Source organism: Calidris pugnax, unplaced genomic scaffold (genome assembly GCF_001431845.1).
Source record: "Calidris pugnax isolate Ruff unplaced genomic scaffold, ASM143184v1 scaffold211, whole genome shotgun sequence".
Taxonomy (NCBI): domain Eukaryota; kingdom Metazoa; phylum Chordata; class Aves; order Charadriiformes; family Scolopacidae; genus Calidris; species Calidris pugnax.
Genome location: NW_015091083.1, coordinates 2,383,642 through 2,409,087, shown reverse-complemented (window position 1 = coordinate 2,409,087; position 25,446 = coordinate 2,383,642). Strand labels below are relative to the sequence as shown.

Below are 25,446 nucleotides of genomic sequence, written 5' to 3'. Positions count from 1 at the left end.
TTTCCTGACCTGTGGTACGATGGGAAATGGTCCAGGCACAGCCCTGGTGTGGGAGACGGAGCTTTCCACACCTCAAAGTGCATGATGCCCAGCCCAGGATCGCACCGACCAAGCAAAGCATTTCAGTGTACGCTTTACCCTCCAAGGAGTAGCAGGAAACATATTTTCCCCAGTGATTGCAAAGAGATGTTTTGTGAGGTCTCTTTCTTGGTCTACATAAACACATGGCCAAACCGCACACAAGCACATTGGACTGAGCCACCGCACTTGGGGTGAGTCTTCTCATTTGTGTTACATGTAAGGAAATAACCAGCAAAAAAAAAAACGGGAGAGACTTTTTGCTTACATTAGGTCATGAAAATGAGACCCACTGGTTCTAAAGGGACCAAGATGACTTTAGGAGAATAATGCTGGCACCATGCCAATGTGTTTATCCCAAGAATTCCAGCATCTTTTGCAATTCTCCACATCATATCGGAGACATGATTGCATTTCAGTAGTCCACAAAACGACTCCCATACAAGCTTACCTTGGAATTGCAGTGATACTTGCAAAATTAGGCTGGTGCAGAATCCCAGCCGGGATGACTTCAAAGAGGAACAATGAACTATACATCTTGCCAACCTTTATCAAGCATCTTTAGAACCAGCTGTGGGCTTTTGTCCCTCAAGGAGTCACCAGCCATATGCCTGTTACTACACTTCAGGAAGATCAGAGCAAGCCTGGGTGGTCTGGAGCGTACAGATCAAACCCAGTGTATGCAGAAGTGTGGGACAGTGGTTTAAAATAAGGAAGAGAACAACATTTCTCTATACTTGGAGAAATTTCTCCATACTTGGAGGTTCTTGAGTTGAGTCTAAACACAGAGTCATGAGAAGAAACACAGCACTGAATAAGGACTTCTCCAGACACAATGCTTTCTTATTGCACATCCTCTACACTAGAAAGAGCCGTGCTGCACTTCCAGTTGCAAACACAGGACAAAATTCATCCCTGCCATAACGTCGTGAAGTCACGGGGACCCCTTCCTCAGGCCAAGGAGGACTTGTGTCCCAGCACAGGGTGCACTTGGTGCAAAACCACCCTGATTTGCATCTTGGCTCCATCCCACCTGAACGTCTAGAGACAGCCGAGCGTGTGATCTTGGGGAGAGCTGAGACAGGCACTTCATACATTCAGAATTGAAGTGAGATAGAAGACACCCTCCCTCAAAACCATCCTGCTTCAAAAAGCAGCTCCATGATTCAGCAGAGAGCATCACTTCACCGCTGTACATCTGTATCAGCCATACGTTACTGGGCAAAAGCTGCCTTCTTCCTCTCCCTGTGCCCAGCGCCAGGAGATGCATCCCATTGTGACTAGAGCAGCCAGGCATTGTGTGTTGTGTGCTGAAGCAACCTGCGCCAACGCTCTCGGTCACTCATTAAGCAGGCAGAGGAGAGCGTGGCTGCGTTCCTCTCCCCACGCACACAGCCATCTCACCTTGGAGCCTGTGTCACTGGACCCACAGGGATCCAAGGTACCACCTCCCCCCAGGGACTGGAGGGTGAAGTGGGGGGCAGCAGAGGAGCAGATTAAGGGGATTTATGGAGGGGAAGGGACAAATGATTTGGAGGGCTACAGCCCTGGAGGTAACTGGGGTATGTTCCCACAAGCCACCACTGCCAAGAGCAAAAAGCATCACCACAAAAAGGAGGGTCTTGCGGGAGAAGTCAGGGGGTGCCAGGGGCTCAGCCCCTGCAGGCGTGGCAGGGTGGTGGAAATTGGCAGCAGGGAGTGGGGACAGTAGCCGTATCCTCCAAAGACGCTGGAGCCTTGTCCCCAGGCAGTTGGCCCATGGCTTCCTGGGCCTGGGCAGTGGTGAGGGCAGGCAGTTACCCATTGCTAGATCATATCACTGGGGGGTCACAAAATCTTACTTTTAGAATTCTGTATTTCTTTATTTTTTCAATCAAGCATGTTCATCTTGTGAAAGCCACGTTCTCAAAGTCACGCTGGTTCTCATTACAGTATCACTGGCACCAGGGACACAGTAGCTAATAGCTACTAATAGCTAATTTCTGTTTATGATACATAAGCTGTGTGAGCCGCAGGTACTTCAGCTGAAGCACAACAGAAACACCTTCCATCTTGGCTCAGCAGACCAATTCTCAGATTGGCAGAAATTTTGGCAGAGTGTATGCGAGCATAATTCCTGAATTATTAGTGAATCTATTAAGCAGAGGTAGAACCTCTCAAGGTGAAGAGGGGGGTAGCAGGAGACCAGTTGGTTGGAATATATAAAAGGCTACAGAAAACATTAGAAACCATACAATGATAAAGGAAAATTCCTCTGAAACTCCACCTCTTCTACCAGTTTTTTCCCATCTATATATTTATAAGCTAAGCTTTACAATTAAGAGAGAAGAGTGACAGCTGTGATTGTACTCCCTCACAGCTGCTTTTCCTTTGGTTCTTACTGTTATTATTGCCCCTTACACAGCAATTGAGCTTTGGAAGCATGGCTAGGAATTCCAATGAATTTGAAAGCAGTTCGGAGAATACTGCGCCCAGTGGAGAAGAGGACAGTGCCAGCTGGGAGCAGTACTTAGAAAGGAGAAACCTTGTTCTGCAGTTCCTGCACTCCAACCTGAGCCTCCACTACCTCCAGCACCAACGGAACAAAGCTGAGCTTTTGAAGAAGTGTTGCTTTTACTTGGAGATAGAGCCCAAACATGTGAACATGATAGACCTCAACTACGAGATGCATTGCATTGACATCTTGGAAGTAATAGACCCCATCCAATGGGAGAGGATGAAGAAAGTGGGAAGAAACCAGGCTCAAATCCAGCTGTCGCTTTTAACCGACCTGTTGGAGCAGCTGAAACAAGGCCGGGAGGAGCTGAGCTGCTGCGTAGAGACCTGGGACATGGCAACTTTCCTCTCTGGGTGGGAGGGCATAATGCAGAGACTGTTCAAACTCATGGAGTATATGCAAACTCTCATTCCCTTGCAAGTGCCTGGACAGCTCTATGTCAAGCACCGTTTGGTGTCACGTGCAGATCTTGCACCTTTAAACCACAACATCAGGCTTTCTCTCAGTACAAAGATGCCACTGGTTTTTGATCGAAAAGGATCATTTGCAGGCAAGGAGTGGGCCAAGCTCAAGTGGTCTGATGAAAATCAAGCGTCACCCCCAGAACAATGCGAACTGCACATTAAGTTACTGACAAATGGGAGTCAGGCAGAACCAGAACACAGTTGGTTTTATCCTGTTACCTCCAACGTGTGTATAGTCCACGACCTGCAGCCTGGCAGATCGTACAAATTCACAATTAGTAGATCACTCACTCGCACTTTTGTCTTTGGAGACTGGCACGACAGCATCACACTGAAGACAAAACCTGACGCTGCTGAAGACGGGGACAGCAGCACTTGGACGCCAGAAGGATAAGGTGGCATTTTTCTCATTGTATCCATTTGAAAAAGATGAATGAGAAAAATTAAACCTTATATTTAAACCTTTTGCATAAAACTGAACTCATTCTGTTCTCAACAATTCTACAAGTGCCTTTCCCAAATCTTTCCAGGTTAACAGTAACCCATTCCAAACATCCTTAGGCAGCGTTCAGGACTCAACGCTCACATTCTGCTGCCAAAACTCACAGATGGGAGCAGCTGGAAGCAGGCACTCTTGCAGGACACCCTGGATGCAAAGGACAGGAGAGAGAAGCATCTCCATCATGCAGTGCTTTCTAACCACCAAAACATGCCCAGTGCCAGCTTCTTGCAATGATGTTTTGGTTTTTTTACCCCAAATTATTTTTTCTCCCACATCCTTTCTCCAAAACAGGAGATCTGAACTGAATCCTGAGCTCTTCATGTCACTCACCGGAATTTATCTCTATCTCTGGTTGTTGTGGTTTGGCCTCAGATGGCAACAAAGAACCACACAGCTGCTCTCTCAGCCCCTTCCCTCACCCCAAGCCGCGAGGGGAGAGTAGGAAGAGAATGGCAAAACTCATGGGTTGGCACAAAAGCAGAACAGCCCAGCCAGCTCCCTAACAGCAACTTCTTGCCCCCTTTCCTCCTGGGCCAGCTCCAGGGTGCAGACTGGGCATGGCTCACAGGGGATGGAATACCTGTGTCCCTGCTAGATCCTGGGGAGAATTAACCCAATCCCTGCCAGAACCAGGACATTACCCACCCCTTATTCTATACCATCTACGCCGTGACCAGATCTTACAGTTTTCAATTAATTGCCATCACTTTCCCCTGTCTTATATATGTACATACGCACAGATATATATCCATAGAGATATGAGGCCATCGCTCTAAAATGTTCGTTGAGTTCATTTCATCCATGACTTTGAGCTCCATCTGTTAGTCTCTCAGGGCAGGCAAGACAGTGTGTGGTGCTGGGCTGTTGCTGTATTTTCAGGGCTTGTGGTTGATGTGTCTGGTGCAGCTCATGCCCATGGAGAAGTTGATCTCGATGAAGTTGCTGGGTGCCAGCTGCTGAGGTCAGTTCTGATCCTTTCACTGCTGCACTTTACTTGGTTTTTCATCAAAGTCCATCTGTTGCTAGTTTGGGCGATTCCTGGCGGGGAGCACATAAACCAGAGAGGAATTTATGTAACACAGCCACGACGACAACCAAAGCCACACGGTGACCGGCGGCTATTCGGCCAACACACTCGAGGCAGACAACAAACCCCTTCTAACAAGCTCTGGTGGGATCTCTCAACCCTCCGACAGCCTTGGGCCCCAAAAAGGACCCTCGGTGGTTTGGCCTCAAGGCGGCGACAACGAGCCACGTGGCAACTCCAACCCCGGCCGTGAGGGGAGAATCGGAAGAAAAAGGCGAAACTGGTGGATTGGGACAAAGTTTGACAGAACAAGAGAACAACAGTGACACGGACGGAGGAACAGACCGCCACGATGAAGGACACCACCGCTCACCGACCGGCTCCCCCGACGCGCCTTCCCGCCCCCGGGCAGCTCCCGGCGCCCCCCTGGGCAGGGCTCACGTGGGAGGGGATACCTGTCACCCTGCCAGATCCCGGGGACAATTAACCCTATCCCCGCCGGAACCGGCACGCTGGTTCCTCTCACTCTGCACACCCTGTGCTTTACAGGTTCCTGAGCGTGATTTCGTGCTCGCCCCTCTACAGGGCACAGAAGATCACTCTGATTGAAAAAACAACAACAAATCAACCACCCCCACAACAAACAAGGAAGGGTACTACGTTGACACGACCAATATGTAGAAAACAATCTTTTCTGCCATGTACTGCAGTTAATACTCATGTTTCCAGGGATGGGGCATCTCCCACCTCCCAGGGCAACATTGCCAGTGTTTTACCACCCTCATTGTAATAAAGCCTTCCTTATATCTGCTCTGAATCTTCCCTCTTTTAGTTTAAAACCGTTACCCCTTGTCCTATTGCAATAGGCCCTCACAAAAAGTTTGTCCCCATCTTTCATGTTAGTCCCCTTTAGGTACTGGAAGGGGCTATAAGATCTCCCCGGAGCCTTTTCTTCTCCAGGCTGCACAACTCTCTCAGCCTGTCTTCATAGAGGAGATGGTCCAGGCCTCTGATCATTTTTGTGGCCCTCCTCTGGACTCGTTCCAACAGGTCCATGTCCCTCCCGTGCTGAGGACTGCAAAGCTGGAAGCAATATTCTAGGTGGGGTCTCACCAGAGTGGAGGAGAGGGGCAGAATCACCTCCCTCAACCTGCTGACCGCTACCGTCTGATGCCATCATCCAACCCACTCCTCATCCACTGAACAGCCCACCCATCAAACTCCTCTCTCTCCAACTGAGAGAGCAAGATGCTGTGGGGTATCGCCCTCAGAGAGGCCCGGACAGGCGACACCCGCAGCTCTTGCCCTTCTCCACTGAGGTACCGCGCAGTGTCTTCCCGACCAGCCGGGGTTCGGGCGCGGCACCAGGCGGGCGCGGCCTCCTCCGCCCGGCGGGACCCGCGCGGATTGGCTGCAGCGGGCTGTCCAGCAAGGGGAGCTTTGATTGGCTGGGGAGGTCACGTGAGGCGGAGGCCGCTGGCCCTTGACAATAAACATGGAGTCCATCTTCCACGAGCGGGTGAGTGGGTGCGGAGGGGTCGCGCTTCCCGCTGGTGGACGGGGCGCTACTCCGGGGGTGGCCCTGGGTGGGGGGCGCCGGATTTAGGGACCGCGCCGCGCTGCCCCCAACACTTCTCTGTCGGCCGGGCGAGGCCGCGGCTCGGTGTGCTCTGTCCCGAGGTGAGCGGGGCCCTCTCGGCTGCGGCCCGGCCCTGTCGGGCTCGGCGGGGGCAGGAGACGTTGTCAGCGGAGATCAGAGGGTCAGGCCTGAGCTCGGCGTTTGCCCCCGCGCGGTGGTTGTTCTCCTCGGGCCTTCAGAAGGGGACCCCGGGCAGGGGGAGGTGCCGGCTGCGGCCGATGCCGGGGGAGCCGGGCGGGGTGAGGGCGGGCAGGGCCGGGGCCGTGTGGGGAGCAGGGGAAGGGAGGGCTGTTGAGGAAATCCGGATTCATCTGCTGTGCTTCTACGTGCTGAGCAGCATCTTCTCTTCTGGAGCACAAACGCAGCTGTGAACTGCTGTGACTTGTCCAGGCTCCCAAACTGCACATATTTCTGCTCTAATGCTGTTCAAATATAAGTGTCTATTTTTAATGTGTTTTCCCAATACCTCTGCACCCTTATTGCATTAAGAATAACACTAGTTTACTTGGCAAATAAAGCAAGGTAGCTGTACAACATCCTTAAAGATAAAAGTGTTTTTTAAATTTATTTGAAATCCATAGAACCTGAGGGGTGTTCTTTCAAACTAGGTTCAGGTAGCAAAACTTGACAAGCATTGTGGTGTTAAACAGCTGTCACTCAGGGGGTGAGTGTTGGATTTCAGCCCTTATGGCCCTTGCTACAGTGACCTTGAGTTCCAGTCTAGGTTTGAAAATGAGTTTGAAACAGGTGTACCTTTCTCTTTTCTGGCCTAGCCTATTGCATCATGAAATTGTAAATTTTTTATTACTAGGTTGCTTTACAAAACTCTGCTGAAATTGAGGTAACAGCACAATACATTTGAAGTTACAAGCTGATTGTAGTTACTACAAGTTTTGGGGAAGCAGGGTATAGGCTTGGGTGTCTCGCGTGTGAAATATAACCACTCCCTGGTAAGTTGTACCTCAATACCTCTCTTAAACTGGAGTACCAAATAGGTTTTATCTTGTTATCATTATTATTCTTGGGTAAACTTAACTGAACCTCTGTTGTTTGGGGTTTTCCCCCTCCTCGAGTGCACTGTCTCAGTTCCTGTCAAAATACTTGAAGCACTGCACGTGCACGCACACCCGGTATTTGAAATCCATAGAACCTGAGGGGTGTTCTTTCAAACTAGGTTCAGGTAGCAAAACTTGACAAGCATTGTGGTGTTAAACAGCTGTCACTCAGGGGGTGAGTGTTGGATTTCAGCCCTTATGGCCCTTGCTACAGTGACCCTGAGTTCCAGTCTAGGTTTGAAAATGAGTTTGAAACAGGTGTACCTTTCTCTTTTCTGGCCTAGCCTATCGCATCATGAAACTATACATTTTTTATTACTAGGTTGCTTTACAAAACTCTGCTGAAATTGAGGTAACAGCACAATATGTTTCAAGTTACAAGCTGATTGTAGCTGCTACAAGTTTTGGGGAAGCAGGGTATAGGCTTGGGTGTTTCGCATGTGAAATATAACCACTCCCTGGTAAGTTAGTTGTACCTCAATACCTCTCTTAAACTGGAGTACCAAATAGGTTTTATCTTGTTATCATTATTATTCTAGGGTAAACTTAAGTGAACCTCTGTTGTTTGGGGTTTTTCCCCCCCATCAAGTGCACTGTTTCAGTTCCTGTCAAAATACTTGAAGCACTGCATATATGTGCACAGCCGACACTTGAATCCACATACCATAGGTGTTACAATAAAAAAGCATGAAAAACATATTTTGTTAAATTTTCTTTATGAATACCAAAAACCTAAGCAATGTGGCATTTTTAACAGGGGAATGACAATTGCAGAAAGTAGGACTCAAGGATGGAGCTTAAGGAGTCCCTATCTTAGAAACTGGCCTTTTCTTTGATAAGATACAAGTGGTTGAAAACGCTGAAATCAGGGCAGCGGTTTATATTGGGATAGGTTTCAGCAAAGGGATTTCAGATTATGGGAAGATGTGGTATTGTCTGCACAAAAAAAAAAAGGAAGCTAATTTCTGTTAAAAATTGTAAGATCTGTTTTCTCATGGGAAGATGTGGTATTGTCTGCACAAAAAGAAAAAAAGGAAGCTAATTTCTGTTAAAAACTGTAAGATCTGTTTTCTCCATTTTGCTCTTAATATGTACACATTCTGTATCTGAAAATTAATGTTTAAGATAACTTTAAGATAAAACTGTACAAATACAGGAAGGTCCTTTTAGTGAAGCCTGTAATACAACTCATTTTCAAAGATTGTTTTAAATAGCTCTTTGCTTCTAAATTGGTTTTCTTTAGTTCTGGTGGAGAAGCCTGTAGTTCTTGAGCAGGTTCTTCTGTTGCAGTTTCATCACGTGAGCAGCAGCAGGGATGAGGCCCTGAAGGGATGGGAGCTGGTGTTTAGTCTTGAGTTCGTTGTTGTGGGAAGGCCGTGAGCTGGAGGAGGCTTCTGGATTCTGTTGGACCCTGGCTGTACAGCCAGTCCAGCTTTTATAACTCATTGCTCAACTGAGGGATGAAGCCCTAGGAAGATCCTGTCATCTCGGGTAAAGGGAACTTTGGAAGTTCCTGCTGTAAGGGAGATCACGAGACATTTGTGCGTATGACTTGTATGAGGATTTCATGGAAGGTTAAAGAATATTCCTTCAAGGAATGCTCTAGTATTCTTCATTTGTGTGGGTTTGGCGGGAGGGATGGATGCTCTTTATTTTTGTTGAGGGGTTTTAGTGCTGTTCTAAATGGAGTGCATGCATATTAGAGTTCTTAATGTAACTAAAAATGAGGACTGACTGAAGCAAAATGCATTTTAAGACTGATGTTAATCTTGTCTTGCACTTGTAGTTTAGTTATTTGTAAAAAAAGATTCCTTTTCATGGGAAACTAATTTGGTTGGTTGGGGTTTGTTTTTTGTTTTTGTTTTACAAGGCAATATTTTATTTGCACTTATGAGAATGGAGTCTGATGTACATTCATTCAGACTAGATATTTTTGAATTTGTGCTACAAAATCATGACTGACATTTCTAATTTACTCATTTTTAATTTGGGTTGACAGTTACATTTCTGTTGTCTCCCTTGTGCTGGATATGCAACAAAGTATCTAAAGTGTTTTCCATTTAAATGCTTTAGCAACAAAAATATTTTTGTTGTTTAATATGCTGAATTTAATATTTTTTTTCTTGTCACCTCATCATTTCCATCAAGACTTTAGAACCAGTAGCACTAGCTTCTTTTACCTAGCTCCTATACGTAAATTTCACGTGGAAAATGAGCTTTACTGCTCTTCCAGCTCCTAATCACTTTCTTGACAATAAACAGATTGATTATAACCTGAACTGGGTGAGTAACCTGAAATGAAGGAAATAAATTCTGTAGATGTATAGTTTTAAAGCTCACTAGAGTCCTAATAGTCTGCCTTTCTCTAGTCTTATGTGGAGAGCAGATTGCTGATAACCACACCTGACAGGGAAGAGAAGTTAAAAAAGAAAGAGAACATCTGTGGCAGAAAACACTTGTTACTGGGAAGTAGAGATCTAAACCTTTTCATTTTCATGTGGTGGTCATTTGGAAGAGGACAGAATCCATTGTCCTGCTGGTTGCAGAGTCCTTGTGTGATTTGGTCAGGACATTGGCAATTTTTACAGTGTTTTGAAAATAACATTTTTACAAGAAATGTATTTCCTCAAAAGAAATAAAGTCACGTGTGTTGGGTTGGGTTTTTTTCCCCATCAAATTGATGGGAGGGTTGTACTGTATAGCTTGCAGTGTGATAGATGTGAAGAATACACGGCTTCCTGGGTGAGTGGGGAGGGCAGGAAGTTTGCTAGAATGAAATCGTTGAGTCATTTTCCAGAGTGAAAGATTAACATGTTTTTTGTTGTTGTCTCTGGTATTTTTTTCTCTCTTCCAATGTTAGCAAGAAGGCTCGCTGTGTGCTCAGCACTGTCTGAATAACTTGCTACAAGGGGAATATTTTAGTCCTGTTGAGTTATCCTCGATTGCACAGCAGTTGGATGAGGAAGAAAGAATGAGAATGGCAGAGGGAGGAGTGTCTAGTGAAGAATATAGAACTTTTTTACAGGTAAAATCTTTTTAATTTGAGGTTGCTTGATATTTGCCTGAAAACTAATATTGTGTAGCACAGACCTGCTATTCTTGTGCGTCTAGAGAAGATTAATTTTCTAGTGCTCAAACTTCTTAAATTTATAGGCCTTTTCATTCACATATCTTAACTGTGGCATTTTTAAATGACACTAGCACAGCTTTACCATAATCCTACAAAAAGCTACATGGTTTTCATCTTGCAGTTAGGAAGGTCAGGCCTGGCGAGGGGGAGGATCAGCAATTTGCCTTTTGTTTTTGTAAGCTGATGGCAGAGAGAGGAGCAGACATTCCTGTACCTGTCTGTCTCTTAAGCACTGAGCGTTTCTGATTTAAAGGTTTGAATTTTTAAGTAATAAGCTTATTTGGGCATTGTAATCAGCCTTGTAGACTAGGACATGTTTAGTTGTTGCTTGAAGCACGTGCAGTTACATTTATTCTCAAAACAATTATTTCTGACCTTATATGCTTACACCATTTTTTCCTTTTCTCCCTCCCAACTTCGCACTGAGCAGCAGCCTTCTGTAAATATGGATGATAGTGGATTCTTCTCAATTCAAGTAAGCATGGCTCTTTACTGACAGAATTTTTTTATTTATGCAATATACATTCTTTCATAAAATTTAAATGGCATTGAACTATTTCATCTAGTTTATAGGCTTAATGGGAATAAGTGCTGGACTTCTAAATCTTCAGAGTTTTTCATTAAGAGCAGTTACTTGCAGTTTCTCAGTTCATGGGCCCTTGAACACAGAGGAGAGCTATGGGCTCCTAAACTGAAAAACTGTGTCACCTGCTGACAATAAGCTTGATTTCTAAGTTGCTTCTTGTGGGGGACTTCAGGTGTAGACCTTGGTTCTCATAGACTACAGGTGAAAAAGCAGACTTGATATTTTCTCAAATTATAAACTGTAAAGCCCTTGGCAATGGTTACAGGGTTATCACAGTGATCTGCTGAATGGAAAAAGCTGCAATGGCTGCATTGCAGTTTTTATAACACTCTCCAGATACTTTAGAGCTGGAGATTTTTTTTTTTTTTTTCTTTTTTTTTTTTTTTTTTTTAAAGGACCATAAGGGAAAAGTAATTAATAAGAAATACTTAAACCGGAACAACAACAAAAAAAGGTATTGAACACTGAATTGGGGCATGCTTCTAGATGAAAGCTGTAGGCAATGCTTTGCACCTTTGGCTGTCTCCTGAGCTTTCAGAAGTGATTGTCAAGGTTCCAGAATCCCTCAAGAGCCTCTCTTCCTTATGGAAGGACAGGCTGTTTTTCTATTTAGTGAAAGACCATTAACAGTTTGGCTTGATTGGGCTGCTTCAATATTGAAGTTGAAAAATAAATGTTTCCTCATATTCTACATTTTTTTGTCCTGTCATCGCTTTGCTCACTTGCATAGTTGGCTCAGTGAAAGGAAGATGAATTGTTAATTTAAAAGTTTTACAGCACTATTTCAGACAGTTTTAAAGAGTTATTGTGAAAATGTTTGTGCTAATGTACCTGACTGATCCTGTGATAATCCAGTGGTGCAAAATTTCCAATAGTCACTGTGGGGAAGGATGATGTACTGGGGGGAGAGAGGGCGGAGTGGTACATTGAGAGCTGAGAGATGACAAGTTATGAAGTGTCTGTGGGCGGTGAAGCTACAGCTTTGTCTGGGGGAGTAAGCTTATTAACACATTTCACCTAAATCCTGGTTTTATTACTTCCCCTTGGATATAGTAAGCATGGTATGTTTGCATGTAGACTCATGACAGTTTCCTCCTGAATAATGTGATTCCTAGGGTTCCTAGCAATGTTTTGAAATCTTAAGTTTTATGAAAATAGTAGAATTGCTTGTAGCAGCTAAGATGATTGCATTGCTTACAATTAGATTTGATTGCTTTGACTCTTGAAAATTGCTATTTTTTTAACAGGTCATAAGCAATGCCTTGAAAGTCTGGGGTTTAGAACTAATCCTCTTCAACAGTCCAGAGTATCAAAGGCTTGGGATCGACCCTATGTAAGACTTTTTCTTAGCATCCTGCTTTCCTTTTACAGAAAAATAATCCTTTTAATCTATGATTTAAATCTTTCTTTAAAATTACTATTTTAAGCTGTGTTGCATTCTGGTGTTTTTATTTTCTCATCTGTCTTTAATTTTCTCCTTTTGGGGGTGTGCATGAGTATCTGTCCTCTGTGCCTTCATGATATCTCAGTATCTGTGGGATCACAGGTATATAGAGGTGTCAGTAATGTTGATAACTTCCTAAATGTTATAAAAGCAGTATGAGTATTCTAACAGCAACAGTTGTATTACTGAAATTTTATGATATAAGTTTAAATTAGTGATAAAAGAGAACTTAAACATTAATATACACTCCAATATTAGAGTATTTAATTTTTTCTATACTTTTTTCTTTTTACAGAAATGAAAAATCATTTATTTGTAATTATAAGGAACACTGGTTTACAGTTCGAAAGTTAGGAAAACAGGTGACATTGTCTTTTTTTATTTAAAAATTGACTTCAGAATGGGGGGTGGAAAAGTGGTTGCGAGTAGACCATGTGTTGGCCTTCTGCAAGCCTTTGCTGCAATTTGCTTTAATGGTATACCATATTGGAAAGAAAAAAAAAAAAGAAGAAAAAAAGAGTAAATGTTATATCCAAAAATTCTAGGCAGCTTTTTATGAATGTTAGCCTGGGGAAAGAGCCTAGGATCAGTTCCCCAGTGAACCTGTCCTCAAGGGAGCTGCAGCTCTGGTAGAGTCTGTGTGACACCTTAAGGTCTTTTCTTTTCTGCATGAAAAGTAGCAGAAACAATTTACAGGGCAGGAAGAAGGAGTCCTAGACAAGGATTAGAATCCCTATAGAATGCAAACTTATTTCAGTGCACTAAGTTATTGATGTAAAAATATTTTTGCTCGTTTAAATGGACAGTGGGCATAAGAAAAAGTTCCAATTTCAAATGTATTAGTATTTGTGATTGCTTGTGTTTATGAGATTCCCATCAGAATAAGGCTGGGGAAAGTAGAATCACAACTTCGCACTATTTTAGAAAACTTTCTGAGATGGTTGTACTATAAGCAGAAAATAGTTATTAAAGGTAAGGGATGGCCACAGAAGTATATTGTCCATATACATAGTAAATCACACTCATGTCCCTTGTAACACCAATGCAGTGCTTTATTTCAGTAGCCAATCATTGTTCTGGATCATACTGTATAAGCTTTTATAAGATGGTTTGGTGTTTGGTTTTTTTTTGTCACGGAAAATGTTCATGAAATAAGCTTGTAGATTCTGCAGTAGTGGACAGGAGTCCCTACTCATTTGGTTCAGTTTGCAAGCAGTGGCTACAGGCTGGAGCACCTCTTCTATGAAAATGGGCTGAGAGAATTGGGGTTCTTCAGCCTGGAGAAGGCTCCGGGGAGACCTTATAGCCCCTTCTAGTACCTAAAGGGGATACAGGAGAGATGGGGAGGGACTCTTTGTGAGGAAGTGTAGCAATAGGATGAGGGGTAATGGCTTTAAACTGAAAGAGGGGAGATGTAGATGAGATAATAGGAAGAAATTCTTCACTCTGAGAGTAGTGAGACACTGGCACAGGTTGCCCTGGGAAGTTGTGGTTGCCCCATCCCTGGAGGTGTTCAAGGCCAGGCTGGATGGGGCTTTGAGTAACGTGGTCTAGGGGGAGGTGTCCCTGCACATGGCAGAGGGTTTGGAACTCAATGATCTTTAAGGTCCATTCCAACCTAAACCATTCTATGATTCTATGAAAATTTAAAAAAAAAAAATGACCTGTGAGTAAAAAACCTAAACTCTGCTGTTCTGCTTTACTTTAAAAATATTGCTAATGTTTACAGGCAATTTTTGTATATTTGATATCAAAACCACTGAACAGTCTCTTAAAAGTACAGGAATGTTCCTTATTATGAAACACGTTGTATGGAATTTTGTGAGATAAAACACTTTGGGCCAGAATGCCAAGTGATATAGGGGATGTCTTTTACTTATGTACATGTGGCTTGTAGCCACATGAAGACAATACTAGCTGTCTGTTACCTAGAGCGTAATGAGAAACAATTGACAAAATAGATTTACTTAATTTTACCTGCTTCTCTTCTGTCATGGTTAAAGCAAAATTAGTTTATCAAACCTTCCTCTTCCATGGGGAAAGGTTTAAAAGTTTGTCTGTAATCTGCCTGTCGTATTTGTTTATGTAACGTTTTATTCCTCACTCCTATGCTGTTGGTGGTGTTAACCTTCCCTAGTGGCAAAGGCTGTTTTTGATAAATGAAGTGACTGAATGATAGAGTGGTAGCTGGTCACTTACCTATATCCCAGGTGAATTATAGTATGGGCCTGACTGCAAGTGTTTGACTGCATATATGGAAGTTTGGGTAAATTTTTCTGAGAATGGAGGTAGAATTTTCCTTCTATCTGAATGGTGCTTCCTGGTTAAAATTAGATAATATTAGATAATATTGAATGAGTATGGTATAAAAAAAGTTTTTCAGATTGTTTGCAATATATTTGAGGTTTTAAAGGTAGAATATTTTGTTGTCCGTGTCAACTATATTTTCTTTCTAGAAGTAATATAAATGACTAGCTCTCTTCTTCAGGGAGAGAAACGATCTGTCTGTATTTATCTCGAGTGTCTCCTACTGCAATATTATGCTGTACTATCAGCATATTAAATTTGAGTTCATTTTTCTTAATTTTTAAATGTAAAAATTATTTCAGAGCGAAGTAAACTAGATTTTTCAGCATCAGCAGCTATTAAAGGCAGCATGTTTAATGACAGCATTTCATGGAAAGACTTCTACTTCCTGTATCTATCAGTTTCTTAAGATACAGCATTAATTTATGAAGGGCTTCTTCATTAGTCTCTGAACACATTTAAAACTAGGATTAAGCAGAATTTTGGAATGATGCCTGAAATAATTCTTCTACCATTATATTTTATCTGTTTGAATCTGTTTGCCTGGTACCAGTGTTCAGTAATGGAAGAGAGCATGCAGTCATTGCCCCGCTTCAGATCTCCTCTTAGCTGAAGGGTATTTGAAGGGTAACCTTTAGCAGTATAGGTATTGTGCTTCAAAAGACTTTTGATAGTTTATTTCACTAGATTTATTCGGATATTCCATCATAGAAAATGACCACAATGTACAGAAATGGATTACCGAGAAATCTTTATGCTAATTTGTTCTCTCAAACCTTTTTTTTCTTAATTACAGTGGTTTAACTTGAACTCTCTCTTGATGGGTCCAGAACTAATATCAGATACATATCTTGCACTTTTCTTGGCTCAATTACAACAGGAAGGTAATAGTAACTTGCAGATGTTAAATCTCATTAATTAAAAGTAGGTAATAATCATTATTTATTAGAACTTATGTATTCAGTTAACTACCCTTAGTTTTATGATTGAAATAGTGAAATAACCCAAGTCCTTATAATGAAAGGTAGAGCCTTACATTGTAATAAATTGCACATCATTGTGTTCCGTATAGTGTGCATTTTAGAGTGTTTATGCATGCACCTTAATGCTGTAGACTTACGGTTTGTTTTTCTCAGGTTATTCCATATTTGTAGTAAAAGGCGACCTCCCAGACTGTGAGGCTGATCAGCTGTTGCAGATGATTCGGGTACAGCAGATGCAGCGACCAAAGCTGATTGGAGAAGAGACAGCACAGTCAAGAGATCAGAGGTAAGGTAAATAGAGATTTCATTTTAATAATGGTCGGTATGAGTGGTTTCCATGATTAATGCCTGCATGGAGACAACTCCCTTAAGGCATAATTAGAAGTACCTTTAGCACAATACACATACTACTGTCGCACACAGTAGAAGCAAGCTGGTAGAATACAAATGGTGTATTTTCAAGTGTGCAAAAACTACCTTAATAAGGATTCAGTCTTTCCATGCGTGTTGTGTAGTGCAGATTTTTAACTTCATGTTTACGATTTCTTTGCAACTCTAGTGAAATGGGTAAGCAAATCTTACCACCCTATGGTTAATAGGAACCAGTCTATAATTAAGACTAGCTTGTGCATTCTGTCATAAGTAGAAAAGAATGAGAAACCCATATCTGAATTCCACATCATATGAATCATACACATGAATCATACATTCCCCTCTGGAATAATTCCATTGTAAATGCTGTGGCACTGTTGTGATGCGTAGTGCTAATACAAGGCATATAAAGTACTACTTCTCAATAATTTTATGTTTTCATAGGAAATAAATTGCACACTGGTAAAAAGGCTTAAGGCTTTTCAGAGGAATTAATTCATTACTATTTCTTCTACTTTATAAAGGTAAACTGGTGTAAATTGATGGAATAAAAACAAACTACTTGGCAGTAACATAGAAAGTGTGTATAGTTTACAGAGGACATGTTGCTCTCATGCAGTCATCAAAGCTTCCTAAGAAGGAGATCACATGCACTATCTTCTGCTGGTGTAACTGTTTAAATAGCAGTAGCTTTGAATAACATGTATTAATTACTTTTTGTAGCCTTATTGTTTTTCATGTTTTTTCTATTGAACAGATTTCTTGTCACAATGTGCGTAGGTTTAGAATTGCAATATTTTCACTTTTACAGCTGGTAAACTCTGTTTGCAGCTCTTTTCATGCTTTTTTTCATGTAGAAATGGAAATATTTGTTTATATAACAAGATTTTCACAATAGAAATGCTTTTTCCCCAAAGTTAAAAAAAGGTAGAGTTAAATCAGCAGAACATATTTACTTTAAATCTCACAATAAAAGGTAGTATCATTTCTGTCTGAATTCTACCATAAATGTTTCAACTTCACAGGCTACCCAGAAGTGACGTGGACCAAGCAATAGAAGTTAACCATCCTTTTGATGGAACAGGCATGTTAGATGAAGATGAAGAGAATTTTCAGAGAGCCCTGGCTTTAAGTAGGCAGGAAATTGATATGGAAGATGAAGAAGCTGATCTTCGCAGAGCCATTCAACTCAGCATGCAAGGTGCAGTGCTCATCTAAATTTCTGTTACAGTGGTCATGTTGCTTGTGCTTTGGGCAGCTACTAAAATCGGCTTCAGTCAGCCACTTTCTCCAGCGTGCATAAAGCTGTCTGAAAAGACAGACTTTGAGGCATGGAAGGACAATCTGGAATGTCCCATAGCTATTTCCCTTCTGCTTTTTGAAAAGTTGCAACTTTCATGTTAGCATGATGTTAGCCTTGATCATTAGGAAGCAAGAACAAATTGGCAAAGGGTGGTACGAGGGAAGAGAAACAGTCCTAAGGTGAGGAGGAGAGATAGTATCAAGTGAAGTTATCCCAGGTGCTTATTCCTCCAGCAAGTCTCTTTCTTCCTCTCAAGTTTGAATACATTTTCTTGAGCTACATTTAATTTCCTAACTTCATTTTACTGTAATCAGTAGGATATGGCATGTTCTGGTTTTAGGTAGTCGTCGAAGTCAGTTCTCGGACTCATTACCACAGAATGTTCCTCAGTCGCCTCATACCAGTCAGACAGACTCCCTTTCTTCAGAAGAACTGCGAAGGAGAAGACAAGCATATTTTGAAAAGTAAAGTAGTTGCTAGAAAACTGCATGGGGAAGTACATGGTGTATTTTTCAGTGCTTTTTGGGGTGTGGCTGGGTTTCTGACTGAGGTTAACTTTTATCTCTTAACACGGTTTTCCTAACATTACCTGAATTTTGCTATTCCCAGGTGGTTCCTGTGAAGAAACCTGTAAATAAGAGGGGATCTGTTAGTAATGTAAAATCAGTCTTGTGAAGAAAGAAAACATACATGTTGTAGAAGTCTTTTAAATGAAATCCTGTAAATTTCTGTAATTATCTTCCTGAAGAAAAGTATTCTTTCTCTAAGACTTTGCTTCTGGTGATGATGCCTCTAATGCATGTCACATGAAAGCATTCTCAGTGATATTTTATGTTGCTGTTCAGGAGTACCTTCTTAATACACAGTTGGGGTAGAGTAGCTGTTCTGTATCTCTGTCTCCTAGTGATGGAGGAAATAAAGACCAGGGAGAAATGCTATGGATTAGAGGAGTTAGACTTTGCATGAGAAGATGAGAATGAAGGACAGCTGAATTCTGGGAAAAAAAAAAGTTGCATGGCTTGGAATATAATGTTGGGAAGATAGGAGTCTGAAGGTTAGCACGATGGAACGATTAAAGAGATTTTAGGTGCAGGTGTCTTATTGTACCAAACAGCTTCTACTTCTTACTCTTGGCCTTCCTTACAATGAGATGGACTTGACGCAGGTCTCATACTGATGTTAATCTTACTCTCGTATAAATTTGTAATACTTTCAGGCAGCAACAGCAGCTACAGCAGCAAGATCAGACCCCAAACATACATGCTAAGCCAACTCAAAGCTCAAGCACTCTGGAAGCCGATCCAGGTATTGTTTTTTAAACTTATTTCCAACACTGAAATATGTCTCTCTCATCTTTGTGTTGTGCAACTTTCCTTGTCTGCCTGCTCCCTTGCTTCAGCAGCCGTCCAGACTATGTATCACAGCCGTGACTCTCTTTGGCAGTGAAGCAAAGGGTTGCTTTCTTGAAAAGCCTGTTCTGCATTGAATGTCAATATCCTGTTTCAAAGTGAAGAGTGTTACTGTTAAACCATTTAAGTTCTGGCTTGGCTTTTTGTTGTTTTGTTTGGCTTGAGCATAAGAAATTGTAATCTTTGGGATTTGCACCAACCGTTTTTTTAGATTGCAAAGTAATAAACTACTGGAACCAGTTTCCAGTATGTAGGCCTTCCAGTATGTTTCCAGTATTGAGCTTGGGTGATCCAAAATTAATGTGTATTACTTGTTACCAACTGACCATTGTGGAGGGGAAGCTAAGTGTGAAATGTTCAGTGATTTTTAAAAAAACTCACAACCAAAACCAGTATTGGGGGTGGGGTGGAAACAGGTGGGTGTGGACAAAAGGAACAAAGAAAGCATTTAACTATAGTTGAAAACTTCCTCTTTGCATTAATTACAACTTCAATGCATTTATTTTCTTTAGGAGGTGATATGAGTGAAGAAGACATGCTTCAGGCAGCCATGAATATGTCTCTGGAATCTGTTAGAAACCACTTGAATACAGAAGAGGAGAAATGACAACTTTTTTTTCCCTCTTATTGTCAACACACTAAGTCTCCATTATAACTTTACTGTGTGGATGTTGCACAAGCAGGGTTCATTTCAGAGTTCTGGAAGCAGGAAAGAAAAGGGAAGCTGGAGGTCAGAGTTTAGAGGGAATCTGCAAATACAAAGAAGATTGCACTGATTTAGAAAACTGTAGCACTCCTATTACAAAACATGTTCCCAAGAGTAGCTGTATCAAAATTACTTAAACTCATCACGTGAACAAAGTTAGACACGTGTAGCAGCTGTAACTTGCATTTAAAAAGCAAGTTTAAATTATTCTGAAGAATTCTATAGAAAATACAAAAGGTGCTGAAAAGTACTCTTGTACTTCAGTACTAATGGAAAAATAGATAAAAGTAGTAAGTTCTACTCGTAAATGACTAAGGCCTTTATAAGTAATCACTTAAAATGGGAAAAAGAATTAAATTCTGTTTATCTTAGATAATTCATGTTGTGATTGCTTATTCCGAGTGACTTCATGTCAACTTTTCGATCCTGCTGTCCACTTCTGAAATGACCCATTCTGCAGGAGAAACATGAATCCATAAATTTCATACTTTGCAATTAAAGAGAAGATCTTTAGTGTATTGTTGATTATGATACTCCTGAGTCTGTCAGTTACTTCTGACCTTCTGATGCTTTCTGGTTTTACTTTCAGTTACAACTGTAAAATTTTCAGTTCCATGTTTAAAGTAGGATTTTTGCATTGCCCTGTTGTCTTTTGGCAGGTAACTTGCCTTCTTTTGTTTGGATTTTTTTATTTTTGTTTTCTTATGCTCTTTCTAGTTATGACACTGTTTTGACTATAAAAGTAGCATATAATCAGTTGGGTTCAACAGGTTTTCTTTTCTACCTCCTCTGGAGTCTTTTTTTTTTCCTCTTCAAGCTCAACTCTTCATTCTGCAGTATGAAAGCTGTAACTGAGTCTAGGAGAGGGGAAGGAGAAGGGGGTTTAGGTGCCATAAAGTCAGTGCCACACACATAAGGTGCATTCCTGCAGTCTGAAATGACCCCTGTGCAAGTAGCTCGTTTAAGAATGAATATTTATGTCTGTGTGAATGTTCCTTCTGAAATGCTTTCTATGAGTGTCTGTCAGAATGTTGCAGCTTTTTCAGGAATGGCCTTTATTCATGCACCTTACAATTTTTTATCATGCTGTTTCTGATCCTGAGAAAATGGGGAGCAAAGTATGTGAGAGAGTTTATTCTATTGGTTGTGAGACATTTGCTTTGATATCCGGGATGAATGTGTAACAGGGTGACCAAACCTGACTTTCAACTTCAGTGCAACAATTGAGATGATTCATTTTCCTAAATGGTGCTTGAACTACAAATTCTGTTTACACATAAATTATATGGGGAATATGTTGTAGATAGAGTATGTAAACTCTAGTCCACTTAATGCATTAACAGTTAGTACAGGCATTCGGAGAATCTTTTGAGGATTACCCCAGATTTCTTTATCAAAATATTCTAAAGTTCTATCATTGCACAACAGTAACATTTAATTGAAATTAGTATGAAATGAATGGTAGCTAGATGGAAATATACATTCAGCATCAAGTAGTACTGTACATGAAAGGGCTTTTACCTCCCAGCAAAGATTTGTTTACAGCAATGGTTTCTTGATAGCTTAGGATATTATTATATTATACACGATTGAGCTAAATTCTGTTTTCCTCACCTATTTGCTGAATTTCCACCAATGTTACCAGAACCAGAGGTATATCTAAGACCATACGGATTTTGACAGGAGACAGCATTACTTTTTAAAGACTGATTTTAAAATTTGTCTTTTTAAAACAATCTTTTTATGCACATTATAATTAGTATCTGTAATGTCTCAAATTAATACAGCTAAACAATGGCTTTAAAAGTCTGTGTGTGCATATGCCATTTAAAAATGCTATTATTTTTCAGGTTGTAAGTTTCTGCTTTCAGTTTAAAATTTATATGAAACTGAAAACAGCAAAGGAATCTGCAAAGCACTGAATTATTTCTCTGCTCATCTGTAAATTATCCACAGCTTTAATTTCCCTTCTTTTGTTGTGCCATAAACTGATTCTGAAATAAGACTTTCCTTTTTATAAATAGGTATAGGCTGGCAATTTGATACCAGAACTTGGACCTTTTACCCTCTAAGAATATAATAAAAATGTATTATTTCTATAGCTATATAGTGTAGCAGCCCTATATTAAAAAAAAAAAATCTAAGTCCCTTGAATTGCATTAACTGTAACCCATGGCAATGACATGTTTTTATAATCACTAAAGCATGGAGGTTTACCTTTGAACTTTCATGTCATTTTGTAAGTTACTTCATCACCCAAGTGTTCTGATACATGAAGAATATACAGGAACAGTGCCTGAAAAGCACAACTGTGTCAGTCATTACAGGGCTTACCCTATTCCTTTCTGTGTCGAAACATTGTCATTCTACAAACACCAATTTTATTTTCAGAAGAATGTCAAGGTTAATGAAGTAGGTGCATCTGCCTAGTGAAGCAGTTAAGAGGTAGCGATTTAAGCTATGTATGTTAATTGCACCAAAGGAAAAGACTAATACTAATTGCTGCAGTACATATTTATAACCCAGACCTAAAGTTCAAAATGTGTGGACCTGCTAAGAAGCTGTCAATAAAAAGCTGATGTCATTTTTTTTGGTGTGCATTCTTTCAGTGATGAACAGTTCTCAACGTGGCTGAACTATGCTCATCAGGCGTTTACTAATTTAGGGCCTGTTCCTGGTGTTATCTACTCTGTCAAGCTGACGGGTTTTTTCCCACGTTGTAGCTTCAGGCCAAAGTCCATTGTGAAGTAGCAGTTTTATTACAGTATGATATTTGAGGGAACTTCAGATTTCATTCATCCAACAGATTTTTACAGTCTTTCTCACTGTGAACGGTCCATGTGACGTAATTTGTGGTTTTCTGCCTATAAAAATCAAAGGGGTTTTAGGGGAATGAGTAATATTTTGTTAAATATCTTCCAAAATTATTTCTGTAAGTGTAATTCTGTAAACTGCTTTCGTGGTCTTGTAATGAGGGCAGGAGGGAAAAGTGTTGTAATGCAGTCATGCTTGAATGCAATTCCTGTTAGGTACAGCAGCTGTAAATAGGAGCTATTTAAATGCTCACATTTTTCTGGGCTTGACACTAATCTGATACAATACTGGCTTACTCTCCAACATTCGGACTCCTAGTGCCCTTCAAACAACTTCAGCAAGTTTAAATGTATCTTTTGGCAAATATACTATTATAATTTTTCATACTTGGTTAATTTGCAGCCTACTTTAATACAAAGTTAAATCACTGTGTTTTAATGCACTATTGCTTCTATTACAAATCTGTAAAATGGCAGGGAGTTTAAAATAGCTTCTGCACATCTGCTAAACAGTTTAATTTCTGTATCTCAGACAAATACTGTCATTTGCAGTTGTTACAAAACTGACAATTAGCCTTTCAAAAATGAACGTTACAATTCTAAAATGTCTGAAATTTTCTCATACTTGTTTCAAATATAACGATGAAAACATACAAGTGGTGGCCTTTTTACTGAGAAATATAACAGGGAATAGGATTGGATAACTCCAGAACTCAGACTTACAAAGAAGTATTAATTCAGGTTACCAGCACTTATTTTAAAGGAATGAAAGAAAGAATCCAAAGAAAAGGAAAATTGAAGTGGAAACTGTTCTAAGGATTTAGATAGAAAATGATATTGCTCTTGGTAAGCCATTACTGGCTTGCATAAAACAACTCCTGGGAAATTTTCATAGTTACAAATAATTTAAAATAAAAAGGGAAAAAAGGTCTCTCAGGGGTAATAAATATATACCTTTTCCCCACATACACAATTAGTTGTTCAAATAAGAACAATACTTCATATTAATATTCAATTCTTCAGTTTCAAATCAGTTGCTTGTTTGAGTTATATCCAGGTTTGCATCTTAAGCGTGAACTGCTTTGCAATAAACTTTAAGCTGTATACACACGTTTCGCCTTATTTGCATTTCAGACATGGAGGAAATGCTTTAGTATTTAACCTCCCATAGTCACCTCTTCCCCCCAATTACAGTTCATCAGATTGTTAATGTATATGTGACTTTTCAACCACTTCTACCAAATCTTTTTTTTCCCCCTTTTTCTTCTTTGTTAGGAAAAGCAAATAATTGTTACTACGCTTAAAATTATTTTTCCTACCTGCCCCCGGTATAGCAACTGTGTGAATTTGGGAGGGGAAACTTAAAAGGTTTGAACAGAAAAGGATGTAATATTTAAATATTGGCGTGGGGGGGGTGGAGGAAGAAAAAAACCTTGATATTGTCTTTAAAGCATGCAAGCATTCATTACATTTTATCTTTTGCTACATGAAACCCTGTGTGTACAAAACAGTATAAAGTCAGGATTTTGTATGGGAATAATTTTTTCATCTCTTGCCTAATAGTTGTGTATTTTAGAAATCATTTTCAGTAATAGATTTTTTGTCTTGAGACTCTGCTTTCAATATCCTGTCTTTGGCTCTGGATTCCTGTACAATTTTTGTCTCTATTTTGTGTATATAAAGCGTATAATACTGAGAAGATTAAAAAAAGGAAAGCTGAAATGCTTTGTCATTGTTTTGACTGGAAAATGGCAGTGCTGTTTGATATTTTGAAAATGCTCCCCAAATAGGCACAAATATATATGGTTGTATTTGATATCATTTTTTAAAAATAAATATTATTATAGCTTCTGATGTTTCTCTCTTGACCTGAGTATGTGCAGATGGGCTTTCCCTTTCTATGTGGATTGGACACAGAATCATCAAACATTGAAATCTCACCTTTGATACCAATGGGCTTTGCACCACACGTTGAGGATATACATCAGCTGTGGGGTAATTTTCTGTTGCTCACACCTGATGTTTTGTCATCTATGATGCCTTTTCACCTGTTGATATTCAAAATTTATGTAAAGACACTCCTGTCAGGAAGAAAGTTGGTGCTAATTATAGTTATGCTACATCTTTAAAAATTGTGTGCTTTCCAATTTTAAAGTAAGCAGATGTTTGCTGTTTTACTACCAGAATACACAATCTTTTTGTAGCACAATGCACTGTTTTTGTAGCTTAGTCAATTCACAGAATATACTGGATGATTTCTGTCACCAGAAATCACCTATCACCAACAGATGAAGCCAGTCAGCTAAAAATGTGTTGCAATGCTAAACAGTTTCTAGTTTTTCAAGAGTAGTACTTCATTGATTTTATGCCTTACTTGCCATTATAAAATGATCCACAATAGGAGATGTTTTTATCATCTCAAAATATTTTTTTAAAAGTCTGGAGAACATCCCTGATCTTATTTGAAAAATGCTAAGATAGTTTCCATAATAATGAGTTAACCAGACACTACTGGAAAGGGTGACAAACCACCTATATCCTTTGGACCCAGGGTCTTGTAATCTCAAAGACTGTGCGATAAAAATAGCTCTAAAATAGTTGCAAAATCAATCCATCCTTGGATAGGTAAGCCATTCATTTTCTAGCTCTGGAAACAGTTGTGAAATCTTTCTGGATACAGCTTGGGGAGCCAGGATCTTCTCGAGCTGCAAGGAGACTGGGACATTATTCATTGTTCAAAATGGGGTTAGGAGAGTTTATAATGATCATGTCAGATTAGAGCTCATCTCCCGAGGAAAGCATTGTTAATTGTATGATGCAGAAGTCCTGAGAGTCTGAAGTCACTGACTTGGGAAACTGAAGGAAAGGAATGGAGGAAAGATGAAGCAGCCAAAAAGTCTGAGCTCCTCTCTGAAACTATTGAGATTTCAGCTGTGAAATGCTCTTTTTCTTCAGCTTCATTTTACCATTGATGTAGTGCTTTAATTATTCATCTTTTTATGGAGTTATTAATTTGAAGCTAGCAATGAGCCAGCTGCTCTGTATTTTATTTCCATTACTGACTATTTTTTATATCAGTATTGTTCTTACTGTTTTAATACTGCATTTTCTGTAGCAGTGCAGTCCTCCTT

The 25,446-nt window shown here is 40.4% G+C and overlaps 2 protein-coding genes across 4 annotated transcripts; both read left to right on the top strand.

Annotated features, from left to right (window-relative positions):
• The first annotated feature begins 2,497 nt into the window (after positions 1-2,497).
• LOC106897047 (uncharacterized protein C20orf195 homolog) lies at positions 2,498-3,433 on the top strand. The gene has a single exon (XM_014957416.1). It carries the CDS (start codon positions 2,501-2,503, stop codon positions 3,431-3,433), a length of 933 nt encoding a protein of 310 aa, XP_014812902.1. The 5' UTR covers positions 2,498-2,500.
• A 2,602-nt stretch (positions 3,434-6,035) lies between these two features.
• On the top strand, positions 6,036-24,169 carry ATXN3 (ataxin 3). Of its 3 annotated transcripts, none has more exons than XM_014957595.1 (11): positions 6,036-6,087; positions 10,123-10,287; positions 10,823-10,867; positions 12,226-12,311; positions 12,718-12,784; positions 15,526-15,613; positions 15,866-15,998; positions 17,110-17,285; positions 17,728-17,851; positions 18,604-18,692; positions 19,309-24,169. In XM_014957595.1, the coding sequence occupies exons 1-11, from the start codon at positions 6,064-6,066 to the stop codon at positions 19,401-19,403; spliced, it is 1,092 nt and encodes a 363-aa protein (XP_014813081.1). In that variant the 5' UTR covers positions 6,036-6,063; the 3' UTR covers positions 19,404-24,169. The 3 variants fall into 3 exon arrangements, with proteins under 3 accessions (XP_014813081.1, XP_014813083.1, XP_014813082.1); XM_014957596.1 differs by having other exon boundaries at positions 6,047-6,087; positions 10,127-10,287; XM_014957597.1 differs by lacking the exon at positions 17,728-17,851.
• The last annotated feature ends 1,277 nt before the right edge of the window (positions 24,170-25,446 follow it).

Excerpts from the sequence above, each read along its gene's own strand:
- LOC106897047 (XM_014957416.1), top strand. The coding sequence starts at position 2,501 with ATGGCTAGGAATTCCAATGAATTTGAAAGCAGTTCGGAGAATACTGCG.
- ATXN3 (XM_014957595.1), top strand. The coding sequence starts at position 6,064 with ATGGAGTCCATCTTCCACGAGCGG. Across the intron at positions 12,785-15,525 it reads TTCGAAAGTTAGGAAAACAG|TGGTTTAACTTGAACTCTCT; the intron begins GTGACATTGTCT and ends TCTTAATTACAG. Across the intron at positions 15,614-15,865 it reads GGCTCAATTACAACAGGAAG|GTTATTCCATATTTGTAGTA; the intron begins GTAATAGTAACT and ends TGTTTTTCTCAG.